Genomic DNA, 17,339 nt, shown 5'->3' with positions numbered 1-17,339 from the left:
ACTCACACCATGTGACATCGGCAGAAATCCTTTCTTGGAACACTGCATGGTAAATCGTATTAATATCGTGTCAATATATATACTTTGACTTAGGCCAAGCAATCTTTTAGATCTATCTCTATAGATCTTTATGCCTAGAATACAGGCTGATTCACCAAAGTCCTTCATTGAGAAACAATTCCCCAGCCAAGTCTTTACAGACTACAGTAAAGGGATGTCATTTCCAATGAGTTGTATGTCATCCACATACAATACAAGGTAGACAACTGTGTTCCCAACAACCTTCTTGTAGACACAGGGTTCATCTTCATTCTTGATGAAACCAAACTGTTTGATCGCATCATCGAATCGAAGATTCCAGCTCCGAGAAGCTTGCTTTAGTCCATAAATGGACTTATGCAGCTTGCATACTCTGCCAGTATGCAGTGGATTTACAAAACCTTCAGGTTGTGTCATGTACACATCCTCGAGCAAGTTTCCATTTAGAAACGCGATTTTGACATCCATCTGTCAGTCATAATCATGGTATGCTACAATAGCAAGCACGATCCGAATGGACTTAAACATCTCTTGGAAAAAAATTTTCATAGTCAATACCATGAATTTGCTTGAAACCTTTAGCTACCAAACGACCCTTATAGGTAGTATGCATAAGTCCATCCATGTCGTCTTTCTCTTAAAGACCCACTTACACCCAATGGGACGCCTTGGTGGATCAACCAAAGTCCATACTTGGTTGGTGTACATGGATTCCATCTCGGATCTCATGGCCTCTAGCCATTTCTCGAATCTGGTCTCATCACAGCTTCATAGGGAGGTAGGCTCATTCTCAACGAGCATAATGTCATCATGATCGAGAGACAAGAGAAATGAGTATCTCTCGATGACGCCTGTCCCCCAATAAGAGGTAGGTCTACTGAAGGTTGTTCCTCAACTCCTTGTGCAACAATCTCATCCTCTATTTCCAATTCAACTTCCATCAAGGCTTGTTATGGTCCATATCTTGAACTTCTTCAAGATACACTAGTTTTTCTAGAAACAAAGTCCTTTTCTAGAAAGACCCAGTCTTAGCCACAAACACTTGGTGGGACTAATAAGAAATATCCTTCGCTTCCTTGGAATATCCTATAAAATAACACTTATCGGATTGGGTCCTCGAGAGACTGTCGCAGTCTGAAGCCTCACAATCCAAAATCCTCATAAAAGATCAGCATCTCGTCCATCATCCTATATGGTATTTTTATCACAACTTTGGATGGAACACGGTAAGTGTGAAGGTTCTAGCATATCCCCAAAAAGATATAGGAAGATCTGTGTGACTCATCATAGATCATACCATATCTAATAGGGTACGATTCCTCCTTTCGGATACATGATTCCACTTTGGTGTTCTAGGAGGAGTGAGTTGGGATAGAATCTCACACTCATCTAGATAGTCACGAAACTCATGGCTAAGGTATTCACCACCTGGATCTGATCGAAGTCTTAATACTCTTGCCTAGTTGGTTTTATACTTCATTTTTGAATTCTTTGATCTTTTAAAAGGATTGTGACTTATGTGTCATCAGATACACATAACCATATCTACTGAAGTCATCAGTAAATATAATGAAGTACTTATAACCACCTCTAGCAGTGACATTGAAAGGGCCACATACATCACTATGTATAAGTCCTAACAAGTCAGTTGCTCTTTCGCTGTGTCCACTAAAGGGAGTTTTGGTCATCTTGCCCAGTAAGCATGACTCGCATGTCTCATATGATTCAAAATCAAATGAGTCTAGCAAACCATCTTTTTGGAGCTGGGATAAGCGATTCTCATTTATATGACCTAAGCGACAATGCCAGAGATAGGTTTGATTCATTTCATTTGACTTGAATCTTTTGGTACTTATGTTATAGATGGGGTTCTCTAAGTCTAGAATGTGGAGTCCGTTCATTAGAGGTGCACTACAATAGAACATATCTTTCAAATAAATGAAATAACATTTGTTCTTTATTATAAATGAAAAGCCTTTCTTGTCTAAACAAGAAACTGAAATGATGTTCTTTTTGAAGGACACATAACAACATTCATATAATTCTAACCTAGCGAAGATGAGTGAAAGTAAGGTCCTCAGAACAATGACGGCGACATGCTCCATTGCCTCCTCGTAGGCCTCACCCTTCTTGCTCATTCCTGCTATTTCTCGTTCTTGTAAACTAGTACAAATGTGAGAAGCACATCCGGTATCTAATACCCACGATGAATGAAGATAGAGATTGACTTCTTATAATAATATATATACCTGAAGTAGAAATCTCATTTCTCTTCTTCTTAAGATCTTCGGTATCCTTGCGGTTCCTCTCTCCAAGGTCAGTCACAAGCCTAGTATCAGAAGCGGTAGCATCCTCCTCCTTTAGGTTTCATTACCCCTTTGCCCTTGGCAGACTCCGACTCCTTTTTTTAGGTTTGTGCCCTTGCCTTTATGCTTTTCACCATCAAAATGGAGTTGGGCTTTACCTTCTTATTAGGTTGAGCTCATTCATATACATGCTTAGTAGGCTTATGTCTTATCAATTTCGTTCATGTTGTAATTTATGACAAATTGACTATAACTTTCTGGCAAGGATTGCAAGATCAAGTCAGTGGCTAGTTCTTGGCTAAGTGGGAATCCCAACCTCTGTAGGTTCTCTATGTACCCAATCATCTTGAGTACATATGGACCTATAGGAGTCCCATCTTGCATCTTGCACTGAAACAGTGCCTTAGAGATCTCGAATCTCTCGTGCCTTGCTTGTCCTTGATATAGTTGATGAAGATGTTCAACCATATCATAAGCAGTTATCAACTCGTGTTGCTTCTAAAACTCAGAATTCATGGTTGCGAGCATGAGGCATGGCACATCTAATGTATCATCTTGATGCTTCTTATAAGCATCTCGGTCGGCTCGCGTGACAGTGGCAGGAGGTGCCTCCGGAATGGGCTGCTCCAGGACGTACATTTTTCTTTCTTGTGTGAGAATGATTCTCAAATTCTTGTACCAGTCCAGGAAATTAGCTTCATTGAGCTTGTCCTTATCAAGGATAGAACGCAAGGAGAAAATATTCGTGTTCGTCGACATGGTAATCTACAACACACTACTAGAAATATGGTCTATTATGACACTTTCTTTATGACATTTAATTTTTAATGTCATTATAAATAATCTATAATAACATATATCAAAAGAGGTTATTTTAAGTATTAAAATATCATTTTAGGTTATGTATGGTGACAAATTTTAATAATGTCATCATATAACATATTTAATGTATAACGTGCATTTTTTTCTCATAGCCGCGTTATAGATTTTGCTCGAGCGTACTGTTCCCTCAAGCGTCGATTCTTTCTTCTCGCGTACAATCCCTAACTTTCACCGTCGCCGCTCAGATCACCACGCTCAAGCGCCGCTACCTCCTCTCCCTTTTTCCTCTCTAACCTGCTCTTGTCGTCGCCACTCCTCTCCCCCACGCTCATCATCTCTATCGCTGCTCCTCACCCTTTTTCCTCCCTAACCCATTCTCGCCATCACCACTCCTCTCACCCATGTTCACGCATCCTTGTCACTGCCACCGCCGCCGCTGGCCTCCATCGCTTGTCTCCACCACAATTCCTCCACAACACTGCCTCCTCTGTGATTCCTTAGGTTTACGGAAGAAGTAGTGAGTGGAGGTTTTGGTCTAAGAAATTTGAAGCTTTCAAGGTATTTCAATCTGAACCCTACCTCCATGAAAGTAACACTGATTGATTCCCCAACCATAAAAGAATCCATTGAATCGTTATTCCCAGATGAAGTCTAGCCCATTGTTGCGACATGCCAAGCAAAGTTCGGTGATTATCAATGGTGAAATTCTTACTATATTCTTCTTTAGCAAAGCACTTCAGCCAAATTTTAGCAAAGCCTCTTTGTTTCTCTGTTGTGTGCTTGATAAACTTGTTGGAGTGTATACTAAAAGTCTAGCTTTTGTATAAACATTTATAAGAATCACATTGGTCAAGTGTCTACATTTATATATATACCAAATGTAGATGTTCAATTAATTTATATTGTAGATAACATAGTGTGTGGTGTCTCACACAGAAGATCGTGTTATCGGTTCTTTATAAATTAAAAACAGTAGCTCATGACCTAGATGGAAAGGAACAAACCATTGGAAGGTCGTAGTGTAATTAGGTATTAGTTTATCTTAACTATATAATTACACTAGTACACTTAGAGTGTATTGAGCAGAACCATTTAGGGGTCGTTCCTTTTATACTGACTTTATAAAGGAACAAAGACCTCAGTTATTATGGAAGTGTGTGCTCTTAATCCTAATATAATAACAAGTATATATATTTGATATTTATTTCTTTAATTTATCAATGGGTGAGATTTAGTTCGATAAATCAATAAGACCGATAAGTTGGGAAATGATATCACTTATAGTGTGTGTTGTTGATTATAGAAGGAAACTGTGTCCTAGTGATCTAGGTTGATAATGTCCCCAAGAGGAGCTCATAAGGATTGTCATGTTAAACCCTATAGGTGGACTTAGTCCGACATGATGATAAGGTTGAGTGGTACTACTCTTGGACTAAGATATTAATTAAATGAGTTGTCAGTAACTCACTTAATTAGTGGACATTCGACATCTTAAACACAGGGAGACTAACACACTCATAATAAGAAGGAGCCCAAAAATGTAATTTGGGATTGGTGCGGTAGTTCAATAATAGTTCTTTAGTGGAATGAATTATTATTGATGAAATTAAGTTATGTGTTCAGGGCGAACACGGGATGCTTAATTTCATCGGGAGACCAAAACCAATTCCTCCTCTCGGTCCCTATCGTAGCCTCTTGTATGTAGAGATTTATACCCACCACATACCCACCTTCTTACCCAACCAATAGGGGTCGGCCAAGCCAAGCTTGAATCTCAAGCTTAGGGCCGGCCAAGCCTAAAGGTTGAGCCTTAAGGTGGTCGGCCAATAGCATGGAGCCCAAGCTTAGGTGGCCGGCCACATCATATTAAAAAGGATTTTATTTATAAATTTTTCTTATGTGGATTCCATGGTTTTAAAAGAGAGTTTAAAATTTAAATATTTCCTTTTATAGCTTTCTACAAAAGATTAAGAAAGGATTTGAAATCTTTCCTTTTTTATAGATTGAAAGGTAGATTTTAATTTTGAGAAAAACTTTCCTTTTTAACCATGTTCATGATTTAAAAGAGAGTTTAAAAATTAAATATTCTCTTTTATAAGTTTCTACAAAAGATTAAGAAAAGATTTGATATCTTTTCTTATTTTTAGATTGAAAGGAGATTTTAATTTTTAGAGATAACTTTCCGTTTTGGAAATCATCCACATGTTTAAAAGAAAGATTTTAATTTATAAAATTTCATTTTACTAACCAATCATGAAGGGATAAAATTATTAGAGAAATTTTTATAAATTTCTGGAAACAAATTAGGAAGTTTTAATTCTTGTTTAATTAAAAGTCTCCTTGTTTGGGGGAAATAAGTGGCCGGCCAATATTATTGAAATAAGGAAATTGATTTTTATTAAATTAAATTTTCTTTTTCACGGCAAAAAAATTAAGGAAGTTTTTAATTAAATTTCCTTATTTGCCAAGACCAAGGAATATAAAAGAGGAGGTAGAGGTGCCTTCAAGGTGGACGACTCTATTATTCTTTTCCTCCCTCTCTTCCTTGGTGTTGTGGCCGGCCTCTTCCTCTTCTCTCTTCTCCTTCTTGTGGTCGAACTATCTTGTTCTCTTGGATTCCTTGTGGTGGCTGGATCTAGCTTGGAGAAAAGGAGAGAAAGGAGGTTTCATTCTTGCATCCCTTGGAGCTTGGTGGTGGTGGCCGAACCTTATCCTCTCTTGGAGTCTTGTGGTGGCCGAACCTTGCAAAGAAGAAGAAGGTGCTTGGTGGTTCTCGTCTCAAAAGATCGTTGCCCACACGACGTCCGAGGTTAGAAGAGGAAGACGGTAGAAGATCAAGAGGTTATTTTTACTTACAAAGAAAGGTATAACTAGTAATTGTTTTCCGCATCATACTAGTTTTCTTTGTATTGTTATTTTTGGAATTACCAAACACAAGAGGCATATGATTCTAGAGTTTTCGAAATAGTTTTTTTTCGAGTTTGTGTTTTCTTCTTTTTCGAATTTGTGGTTCGATTGTTCTTTTTGGTTAACCTAGAGTTATTTAAGGAAATAAATATTAGCTTTCCTTAAAAGGCTTTGCCTAGGCAGTGGTGGTTGCTCCCATATCCAAGAAGGCCATGTGCCTCGCCATGCAGTCTTGTAAGCCAATTTTGGAAATTAATATTTATGGAATTAATAACTTAGGTGGATTTGAATCAATAGTGTTAAGTTCCGCTTGCGATTCAAATCTAAACCATTAAGAACAAATAAGTTAAATTTAGAATCAATGATGTTAAGTTCCGTCTGCGATTCCTAATTTAACTTCTAAAGAACACAAGAGGTTATTTAAGGAAAGGTTCGACACTTGTACAAAATTTTTGTATAGTGGAGCCGGTACAATTTTCCTAGGACTAACCAACAATTGGTATCAGAGCTAGGGTTTGCCTCTGTGTGTTTGGTTTTCAAATTAGGTTGTGCACATGTCATACATAATTAAGGCAAGATAATACTAGGATGTGCTAACTTTGTGGTTGCAGGCTCCAACTATTATGGCATATTTTTATTGTGTGTGATTGGACCCTTGGACATGGCAAGGGCATTTAATTGTGTGTGCATGATTGTATGTAATTAAATACAGCAGGAGCTGTATTAGTTATTAGGTTTTTACATTTTTGTTCAATCTAGAAAACATGTATATTTCTTTATGGAATATAGGATCGATGTATGTAAAATTCTATATTTGTCGCGGATCGGATGCTTGTGAGGTGTGGTACTTTTGGAGCACCAGAGGCGCAGCGGAATAAGAAGCAAGATTGATGCGACGACTCGACCTGATGGCGGTGGCTAAAGATGGCAGCAGCTAGGGTTGAAGCACACGGAGTACAGTGAGGCAAGAAGCCATAATAGTTGGAAAATTAATTTCCATATTTATTGCTTTATTTACTGTGATGTGTGTGTGCATGTGATGAATGCTAGATTAGGTTAAAATTCCTCACCTTAAATAACTAAATGGGAGAGGGATTAGTATATTAATCCCACGGTCTCCATTACTGGTTTATAAGTGATGCAACAAGCTTGTGTGTTGGCTCTGAGTGCCTCCCTCCACAACGGATGAGTTTGTTTGCGGATCACTAGATCAAACTTCCTTAATGGATGGTTATAGGAAGTTATTTAGGATGTGTGTGATCTTCTCCAACTGAAGGGGCACAATTCTATTTAATGGACTTAGTATCAAGTAATGATATACACTTAGACACATTTAATAGTATCCTCCCCAACAGAGTCACTACTATCACTTGTGTGACCAAAGGGAAACCAACTATTGATTTGTCATAAAACTAGATTGGCAAGATAATAAAATTAATAAACCCCTCTTACAAATGTTTGAATTTGTATACGTCCACACTAACGTGGCATACATGATTCATGGTGTTTGAGGTAATTTTATTTGTCAAAAAGTTATATTGACAAGATAGTCAATGGGTAAAACCCTCCTCTTACAAATGTTGATTTTGTATACGTCCACACTAACGTGGCATGCAAAATTCACTGTGTTTTGAGGTGTTGGTAAATTTAAATAGTATTGTTTGAAGAATCAATATTATTTTAAATTTAGAGTCTTGACCAAATATTTGATCAAAGACAGACCAACTATTAATCTTATTTGTCATAGGTTGACGAGATAATAACATTAATGGATGAAATCTCTTATTAGAATTTGTATACGTCCACACTAACGTGGCATACAAAATTCAAGGGGATTTTGAGATGTTGGTCTTGACCAAATATTTTTGTGATTCTTAGGATTTCAAATGTTAGTCAATCCCCTAGTTGTTATACTATAGAATAGACTTAGTAGTCCCAATTGTAATGATTGGAAAACTTGGACATTAAGGTAGACTGTCCTCTCAGAACTGAGAACAATAACATTGTATTTTATTAGTTGTTGAAACATATTTAGTGGTGTTATCTACCGGTACCTGGTGTGTAGATACAAGAACCACTGATTATGTCTGTAATTCATTGCAGGGGTTCCAGAAAATCTGACAACTATATAAATCACCGTCCACATGGGCACTGTTGTAAAAGTAGCAGCTGTTGCAGTGGGAGATGTTTATCCTTTGATAGGAATAAAATATGGATTATTAGAAATTGTCTTTACGTACTAAGTTTAGAAAGAACCTGATTTCAGTTTCTAAACTATTAAAGAATAGATATTCTGTCTATTTTGATAACAAACATGCTATTAAGAAAATAGGGAAGTTATCTATTCTGGTATGTTAGTTGACAATTTATAATCCAATAACTCCCACGATGCAATAAATAGAGATTAATTTTCAAACTTTAAGAGAAAGTAACCTTCGAAAATGAACCAATCATATTTTTGGTATCTAAGGCTAGGTTATATTAACTTGAGTAGGATTCAAAGAATAATAACCAATGAACTCTTGGGTTCATTGGTAGTCGAAATCTTTCCAACCTGCGAGTCTTACTTGGAAGGAAAAATAACCAAGAAGCTTTTAAGTCTAAGGGGTTATGGAGTCAAAAATATGTTTGAATTGGTTCATTCTGATTTGTGTGATCCTATGACTATCCAGACAAGAGATAGTATTGAATATTTTGTCTATTTTATAGACAACTATTCAAGATTCAAATACATTTACTTGATGTGCCGCAAGACTAAGTGCTTTGATTAGTTCAAAGAGTACAAGGCTGATGCGGAGAAATGTTAAAGTAAAAGTATCAAGTCACTATGGTAAGATCGTAGTGGCAAGTACCTCTTGGGACAATTTAGGAGTCACTTATCAAAAGTAGGGATTCAATCCCAACTAACTGCACCTGGTACGCCCCAATAGAATGGTGTAGTAGAAAGAAGGTATAGGACTCTTATAGAATAATTAGATAATGATGAGTTATTCAGAAAATTACCAAATTCATTTTAAGGATATACTCTGAAAACGAAAGTGAACATAGTACCTTCCAAGTCAGAACTCTCTACTCATATAGAATTGTTGAATAAGTGTAAACCTATTTTGAAGCATATTCGGATTCGGGTAGTCCAACACATATGTTAAAGAGAGACAATGATAAGTTGGACAGGAGTTCACTTGTTTGTGGGTTATCCTAGATAAACGAAAGAAGGTTTATAGTCTTAAAAATCAAAAGGTCATTGTTAGCATCAATGACCGATTTTTAGAAGAGGACTATATAATGAACCACAAGCCCATAAGTAAATTTGTTCTTAAGAAAACAATAAAGGACACGTCTAATCTAGTACCAACTGTACAAGATGAAATATCACAAGAAACTGCAACATGTATCACAAATGATACACAATTGAAGTAGTGCCTCGTCGTAGTGGGATGGTTGTTAGGCAACCTGAAAAATTCATGTTTTAGGAAAGCCTTGGACTAGATCCTTGGTAAACATGAACCTAATTCCCGAACATATGACGAAGTGCTCCAAGATAAAGATACAACATCTTTGTAAAGAGCAATGAATACAGAATTAGAATATATGTATTCTAATAAAATCTGGGAGTTTATAGAACCACCAAATGGTGTAAAAGCTATTTGGTGTATATAGGTCTACAATAGGAAAACAGGGATAGACAGGAAGGTGGAAACTTTCAAAGCAAGGCTTGTTGAAAAAGGAAACCTTTTCGCCGGTAGCCATGCTTAAGTCTATCCAGATTCTTTTATCTATTTGGCAAGTGGATGTCAAGACAGCTTTCCTCAATGGAAGTCTTGAAGAAAACATCCATATATAGCAACCAGAAGGGTTTCATTGCAAAGAGCAAAGAGTATCTTGTGTGTAAGCTCAATTAGTCTATGGACTGAAGTAAAGCTTCTAGGTCTTGGAACATTTGGTTTAATAAAGTAATCCGGACCTATGGATTTATTTAATAACTGAATGAGTCTTGTGTATACAAGAAGTGTGATGGAAATGTGGTGATATTTCTTGTACTATACGTAGATAACATTTTTGGTAGTTGGAAACAATATCAAAGTGTTGTCAGAAGTAAGGGTATGGTTGTCCAAACAATTCGATATGAAGAACTTAGGAGAATGTGCACACATTCTTGGGATCAAAGACATAAGGGATCGCAAGAAAAGAATGTTGTGCTTATCCCGAGCTTCATACAATCCTTGCTCGTTTAGCATGCAGAACTCCAAGAAAGGTTTCTTACCTTTTAGGCATGGAGTAGCTTTATTTAAAGAGATCTCTTCGAAGACATCAAAGGAAATAAAGGACATGAAGGCAGCTCCTTATGCTTCGGCTGTAGGAAGTCTAATGTATGCAATGTTGTGTACGAGATTGGATATCTGTTTTACCGTGGGCATGGTTAGCAGATATCAAAGTAACTCTGGACAAGGACATTGGTCTGTGGTAAAGCATATATTGAAATACCTTAGAGGCACTAGAGATTATATGCTAGCTTACAAGGCAAATAATTTGGTCCTTGCAGGTTGCACGGATTTTGACCTCCAATCAGATAGGGATAATAGTAAGTCAACCTCGGGGTTTTGTGTTTACTTTATGAGGTAAAGTCATAACTATGGAAGAATGATAAGCAAAAGTGCTTTTTCGGACTCAACCATAGAAGCTGAGTAAGTGGCAGCCATTGAGACAGTCATAGAAGCTAAATGACTCAGTAATCTCAAGATGGACTTAGATATGATTTCTGGTTTGTCCAAAGATTATTACAATTTATTGTAATAATGGTGGTGCAGTAGCAAACTCGAAGAAACCATGAGTCTATAAGGCAAGTAAAGACAAAAGAGCGCAAGTACCACCCAATACGAGAAATCGTATAAACGAGGAGAAGTTGTTGCCGCCTAGATTGCATCAAATGATGACCTATAGATCCTTTCACTAAGGCCCTTAAGGCAAGAGCTTTTAAAGGGCATGTTGAAAGAATGGGAATCAGATGTATGACAGCATTTATGACAGCATTGTCTTTTAGTATAAGTGGGAGATTATTGGAGTGTATACTAAAAGCCTAGATTTTGTATAAACATTTATAAGAATCACATTGGTCAAGTGTCTACATTTATATATATATCAAATGTAGATGTTCAATTAATTTATATTGTAAATAACATAGTGTGTGGTGTCACACACAGAAGATCGTGTTATCGGTTCTTTATAAATTAAAAATAGTAGCTCACGACCTAGATGGAAAGGAACAAACCATTGGAAGGTCGTAGTGTAATTAGGTATTAGTTTATCTTAATTATATAATTACACTAGTACACTTAGAGTGTATTGAGCAGGACCATTTAGGGGTCGTTTCTTTTATACTGACTTTATAAAGGAATAAAGACCTCAGTTATTATGGAAGTGTGCTCTTAATCCTAATATAATAACAAGCATATCTATTTGATATTTATTTCTTTAATTTATTAATGGGTGAGATTTAGTTCGATAAAACAATAAGCCCGATAAGTTGGGAAATGATATCACTTATAGTGTGTGTTGTTGATTATAGAAGGAAACTGTGTCCTAGTGATCTAGGTTGATAATGTCCCCAAGAGGAGCTCATAAGGATTATCATGTTAAACCCTACAGGTGGACTTAGTCCGACATGATGATAAGGTTGAGTGGTACTACTCTTAGACTAAGATATTAATTAAATGAGTTGTCAGTAACTCACTTAATTAGTGGACATTCGACATCTTAAACATAGGGAGACTAACACACTCATAATAAGAAGGAGCCCAAAAATGTAATTTGGGATTGGTGTGGTAGTTCAATAATAGTTCTTTAGTGGAATGAATTATTATTGATGAAATTAAGTTATGTGTTCGGGGCGAACACGGGATGCTTAATTTCATCGAGAAACCAAAACCAATTCCTCCTCTCGGTCCCTATCGTAGCCTCTTGTATATAGAGATTTATACCCACCACATACCCACCTTCTTACCCAACCAATAGGGGTCGGCCAAGCCAAGCTTGAATCTCAAGCTTAGGGCCGGCCAAGCCTAAAGGTTGAGCCTTAAGGTGGCCGGCCAATAGCTTAGAGCCCAAGCTTAGGTGGCCGGCCACATCATATTAAAAAGGATTTTATTTATAAATTTTTCTTATGTGGATTCCATGGTTTTAAAAGAGAGTTTAAAATTTAAATCTTTCCTTTTATAGCTTTCTACAAAAGATTAAGAAATGATTTGAAATCTTTCCTTATTTGTAGATTGAAAGGTAGATTTTAATTTTGAGAAAAACTTTCCTTTTTAACCATGTTCATGATTTAAAAGAGAGTTTAAAAATTAAATATTCTCTTTTATAAGTTTCTACAAAAGATTAAGAAAAGATTTGATATCTTTCCTTATTTGTAGATTGAAAGGAGATTTTAATTTTTAGAGATAACTTTCCTTTTTGGAAATCATCCACATGTTTAAAAGAAAGATTTTAATTTATAAAATTTCCTTTTACTAACCAATCATGAAGGGATAAAATTATTGGAGAAATTTTTATAAATTTTTGGAAATAAATTAGGAAGTTTTAATTCTTGTTTAATTAAAACTCTCCTTGTTTGGGGGAAATAAGTGGCCGGCCAATATTATTGAAATAAGGAAATTGATTTTTAATAAATTAAATTTTATTTTTCATGGCAAAAGAATTAAAGAAGTTTTTAATTAAATTTCCTTATTTGCCAAGACCAAGGAATATAAAAGAGGAGGTAGAGGTGCCTTCAAGGTGGACGACTCTATTATTCTTTTCCTCCCTCTCTTCCTTGGTGTTGTGGTCGGCCTCTTCCTCTTCTCTCTTCTCCTTCTTGTGGCCGAATTATCTTGTTCTCTTGAAGTCCTTGTGGTGGCCGGATCTAGCTTGAAGAAAAGGAGAGAAAGGAGGTTTCATTCTTGCATCCCTTGGAGCTTGGTGGTGGTGGCCGAACCTCATCCTCTCTTGGAGTCTTGTGGTGGCCGAACCTTGCAAAGAAGAAGAAGGTGCTTGGTGGTTCTCATCTCGGAAGATCATTGCCCACACGACGTCCGAGGTTAGAAGAGGAATACGGTAGAAGATCAAGAGGTTATTTTTGCTTACAAAGAAAGGTATAACTAGTAATTGTTTTCCGCATCATACTATTTTTCTTTGTATTGTTATTTTTGGAAACACCAAACACAAGAGGCATATGATTCTAGAGTTTTCGAAATAGTTTTATTTTCGAGTTTGTGTTTTCTTCTTTTTCAAATTTGTGGTTCGATTGTTCTTTTTGGTTAACCTAGAGTTATTTAAGGAAATAAATATTAGCTTTCCTTAAAAGGCTTTGCCTAGGCGGTGGTGGTTGCTCCCATATCCAAGAAAGTCATGTGCCTCACCATGCAGTCCTGGAAGCCAATTTTGGAAATTAATATTTATGGAATTAATAACTTAGGTGGATTTGAATCAATAGTGTTAAGTTCCGCTTGCGATTCAAATCTAAACCATTAAGAACAAATAAGTTAAATTTGGAATCAATGATGTTAAGTTCCGTCTGTGATTCCTAATTTAACTTCTAAAGAACACAAGAGGTTATTTAAGGAAAGGTTCGACACTTGTACAAAATTTTTATATAGTGGAGCCGGTACGATTTTCCTAGGACTAACCAACAAAACTGACTATGCAAGTCTATTGCATTTTGAGTTCTTATTAGTTAGAATGTATAATTGTTATTGCTACTGCAATTCTCCTCTAATTTAGATATTTATAAGATTAATTTCTCTATTGTTTCATAATTATAGTTATCATCTTTACTATTTGCTCTTTGTTTGGTGAATGAAAATGACTAGGAAAACTTTGATGTAGCAACAATGCAATGGTAATTTGGTCACAATTGAAGGGGAAAATAACCCAGTTCAAGAATCCCAGTTCTATTGGCCAGGTACCTCATAATTCCCATTAGCATCAGTTCCTACATAATGTTTGCAAAGTCAAAAATTCACAGCCAATTAGGTGCCGCCATATTACATTGTTCTGATACTCATGGCGGTTTGTATCATTTTTTTTCTCTAAAACAATATTGATATGACATTTTATACAGGCAATTGCCAAAAATCTTCCTGAATCTAAGATGATTGAATCTACCTCTGTTGCTGGACCTGGATTTGTGAATATAAAATTTTCAAACAAGTGGATATCTAAGGTAAAGAAAGATTGATCTGTTTCCTCAGTCATATCTTTCTTTCTTCTATCTGTTATGCAGAAATTTAAATATGACACAACATATCCAAAACATGTTGGTAAATGGGATTGAGCAATGGGCACCAATACTTTCAGTTAGAAAGGCAGTGGTAGATTTCTCATCACCTAATATTGCAAAGGAAATGCATGTTGGTCACTTAAGATCCACCATTATGGGTGACACTTTAGCTCGCATGTTGGAGTTTTCAAACGTGGAAGTCCTTCGAAGGAATCATGTTGGTGATTGGGGTACACAGGTAACATTTGTGGTTCTTTTTTGTCTTTTCTGTAAGGGGCTTCCTAAATTAAGTTACTGAAGAATCAATCTTGTTGTTATTTTATTTCGTGTTTCCTTTAAAAGTCAGATCTTTTTTTTTTACTATTAGTCTAATGTACTGAGATTGGTTACTTCCCGCATAACATTTATACATTATCTGTCTTATGTTCTAAGTTTGATACCTAGTTCTCTATCTCCTGGCTTTGCCTTTGGTATCTCGTGATCAATTTATACACTGGTGCAGTTCTTGCAAGTATCTCATCATACAAAAAGGGGCCTGATCAACTATGTTTTGTAAAACAACTCGTGGTAAATTACTTTTAAACTTTTAAGAGAAACAGTTCTTTTACAGACAAAATAAAGTTATGAATTACAATCACAGACATACATGTTGACATGGAATTTTTTAACATGTAAATCCGACATATTCCCCTGTTTGATATCCTAGTTTGGAATGTGATTACACTTGATAAGTTAAAAAAAGGTAATATAAATGGTAAACAGTATTTATTTGTTCACTAATCCACCATATAAGCTCCTGTTCTCCTCCCCTCCCTTTGCTTGTAGTAGGGATTGCCACCCCTACTACCTCTTCTGCAGCCCTTATACAAAGCATCCATGTAAAATTTCCTTTGCATTTTGTTTTATTATGCTTTCCACCAAGTAACTCAATGCAATCAGTATATCACCTCTAAAGTGGCACACTTAGTATTACCTATGGATATCTACTATAGTTTATTATATTAATATAGGATATATTCCATATTAAGTTGTATTATATTAGTATAATACAGAAAAGGGTGTAAGTTTAGTGTCATTATTTTAGTGAGGGCCATACTTTCATGGCACTTGGGAACGTGATTCCCATTACAACAACTTAACCAGAACTGTTATGGTGGTACCTTGACTTAATGCATTGTATGTCTATATAAACTTTGAATAAGGTGGATTCTGTGTATGACGCTACCTTTTAATTGTTGACTATTGTTGTTCTATCAGGGATGCCATGTAGTTTTGTTAATTTTATATTTTAATTACTCATTAATTAAACTTTATATTTTATATACTTATTGTTGCCTCTTGTAATTGTTGTTGAATAAATTTATTTTATTCTTCTGTAGTTTGGCATGTTAATCAAGTATTTGTTTGAACAATTTCCAAATTGGGAGGATGCTGGGGATCAAGCTATTGGTGACCTTCAAGTGTGATATGATATTGCTAAGTTTTTGTGGATTTATCATATTTTAGAATGTGATCATGCCTTAGTGGTAAGGTTTGTCATGGAACCATGCTCTATAAACATACAATTCATAATATACTCATCCAATAGTCTGAGATCTTTATTTTATTTTTAAAAAAAATTAATGCAAAAAATTTATCTACATGTAAGCATGTCTCATAATTTTAATGGATCTTGTGAAGAATGTTGAGATAGGTTTTAACTGTGCCCCAAGAGGTTGACTGGTTCACTTCCCTGGGTTTCATTTCAAAGTGTGATGCTATCCATTGATAAGTGCCTATGGAATGATATTTTATTTGTTTCTCACTTGGTATGATATTCCATCTTTTAAATTATGTTTATTATGTTTATATTTTCATTGTTTAATTTACTTATACAAATTTTTGGATTGTATTTGTAGGTGACAGGTACTTGGATTTTGCATATGATGGTTGAAGATAGTTGATAGTAAATTAATAGAGCTTTTTATTTTACAAGACTTTATTAGTTCTAAAACTCAATGTTTTGTTAGTATTTACTTAGTGTTGGATTTAATACTTTTACATTAGTATTGCATTTGTATTTTTGTGATGATGAGATGAATTGTGATGACGTGGTGAATGAATTGGATATTTTGGATGTAAAACTTTTCTATTTTATATAGTGGTGAATTGTGATGATGAGTAAATTGTGATGATGTATATTTTTTTGTATTATGTGGTGAATGTTTTGTATTATGAATAAATATCAGTAATAATATACAAAATTTTTAAAATATTTATAATTGTTAATATAAATTAATTGAGGTGACATTTATATTTGTCCTTATTAAGATAATAATAAGGCATACATAAATGTCTATGTAGTATACTTTTCGTGACATTTTCGATAGTCAGTATATTTCAATATTTAAGACACTTTTTTAGTTAGCATAGATATTTTATAATGACATTATACAAATGTCAGAAATATTAGAGGGTCTATGCTAACATCGCATTTCAATACATTTTTTAGTGATGTCACCATAGCTTTGATGTCACTAAAAGTATACTATAAGGACATTTTTGTGTGTCCCTATAGATCTTATTTCTAGTAGTGACATAAATAAAGCAGAAAGCAAATATCATATTCCACTTATCATTTAATTAGGCCTTTAATTAAATGATGCTCCCACTGAATTATAGGGCTTTTATAGAATCAAGTCATGGATGTGGTCAAACCACACTACTAGATTCATACCAATTAGTTATAATTCTCACGGGACAAGATCCACATCATACTATGCCTTGAGTTAGCTTTGGCTAAATCACCCAAGACTTAGTATGATCGGTAGATAACTAATTACCAATTACATCTTTATGCAACTCTTATTTATACTATCTTCCCAACCGTTGGAAAATGCCTATAGTTTTACCCGATCCAATTGAGTTAACTAGTTATACTCAATCTAATTGAGTTTGTTCTCACCCAAGCTTTGATAGGCAGGACCAAGATTGTCCCTCCGCACCCTACCAAGATAATATGTGTTGCTCTG

At 35.5% G+C, this 17,339-nt stretch overlaps 1 protein-coding gene across 1 annotated transcript; it reads left to right on the top strand.

Moving 5' to 3' along the window:
- Nucleotides 1–3,831: 3,831 nt before the first annotated feature.
- Nucleotides 3,832–15,794, top strand: LOC122029141 (arginine--tRNA ligase, cytoplasmic-like). The gene is made up of 5 exons (XM_042588090.1): nt 3,832–3,866; nt 13,935–14,010; nt 14,170–14,271; nt 14,351–14,566; nt 15,708–15,794. The coding sequence occupies exons 2-5, from the start codon at nt 13,945–13,947 to the stop codon at nt 15,792–15,794; spliced, it is 471 nt and encodes a 156-aa protein (XP_042444024.1). The 5' UTR covers nt 3,832–3,866; nt 13,935–13,944.
- Nucleotides 15,795–17,339: the final 1,545 nt, after the last annotated feature.

This window comes from Zingiber officinale, chromosome 10B, assembly GCF_018446385.1.
Source record: "Zingiber officinale cultivar Zhangliang chromosome 10B, Zo_v1.1, whole genome shotgun sequence".
NCBI lineage: Eukaryota > Viridiplantae > Streptophyta > Magnoliopsida > Zingiberales > Zingiberaceae > Zingiber > Zingiber officinale.
The sequence above is the reverse complement of the archived record's forward strand: the minus strand, read 5'-3'. Positions and strand labels throughout refer to the sequence as shown.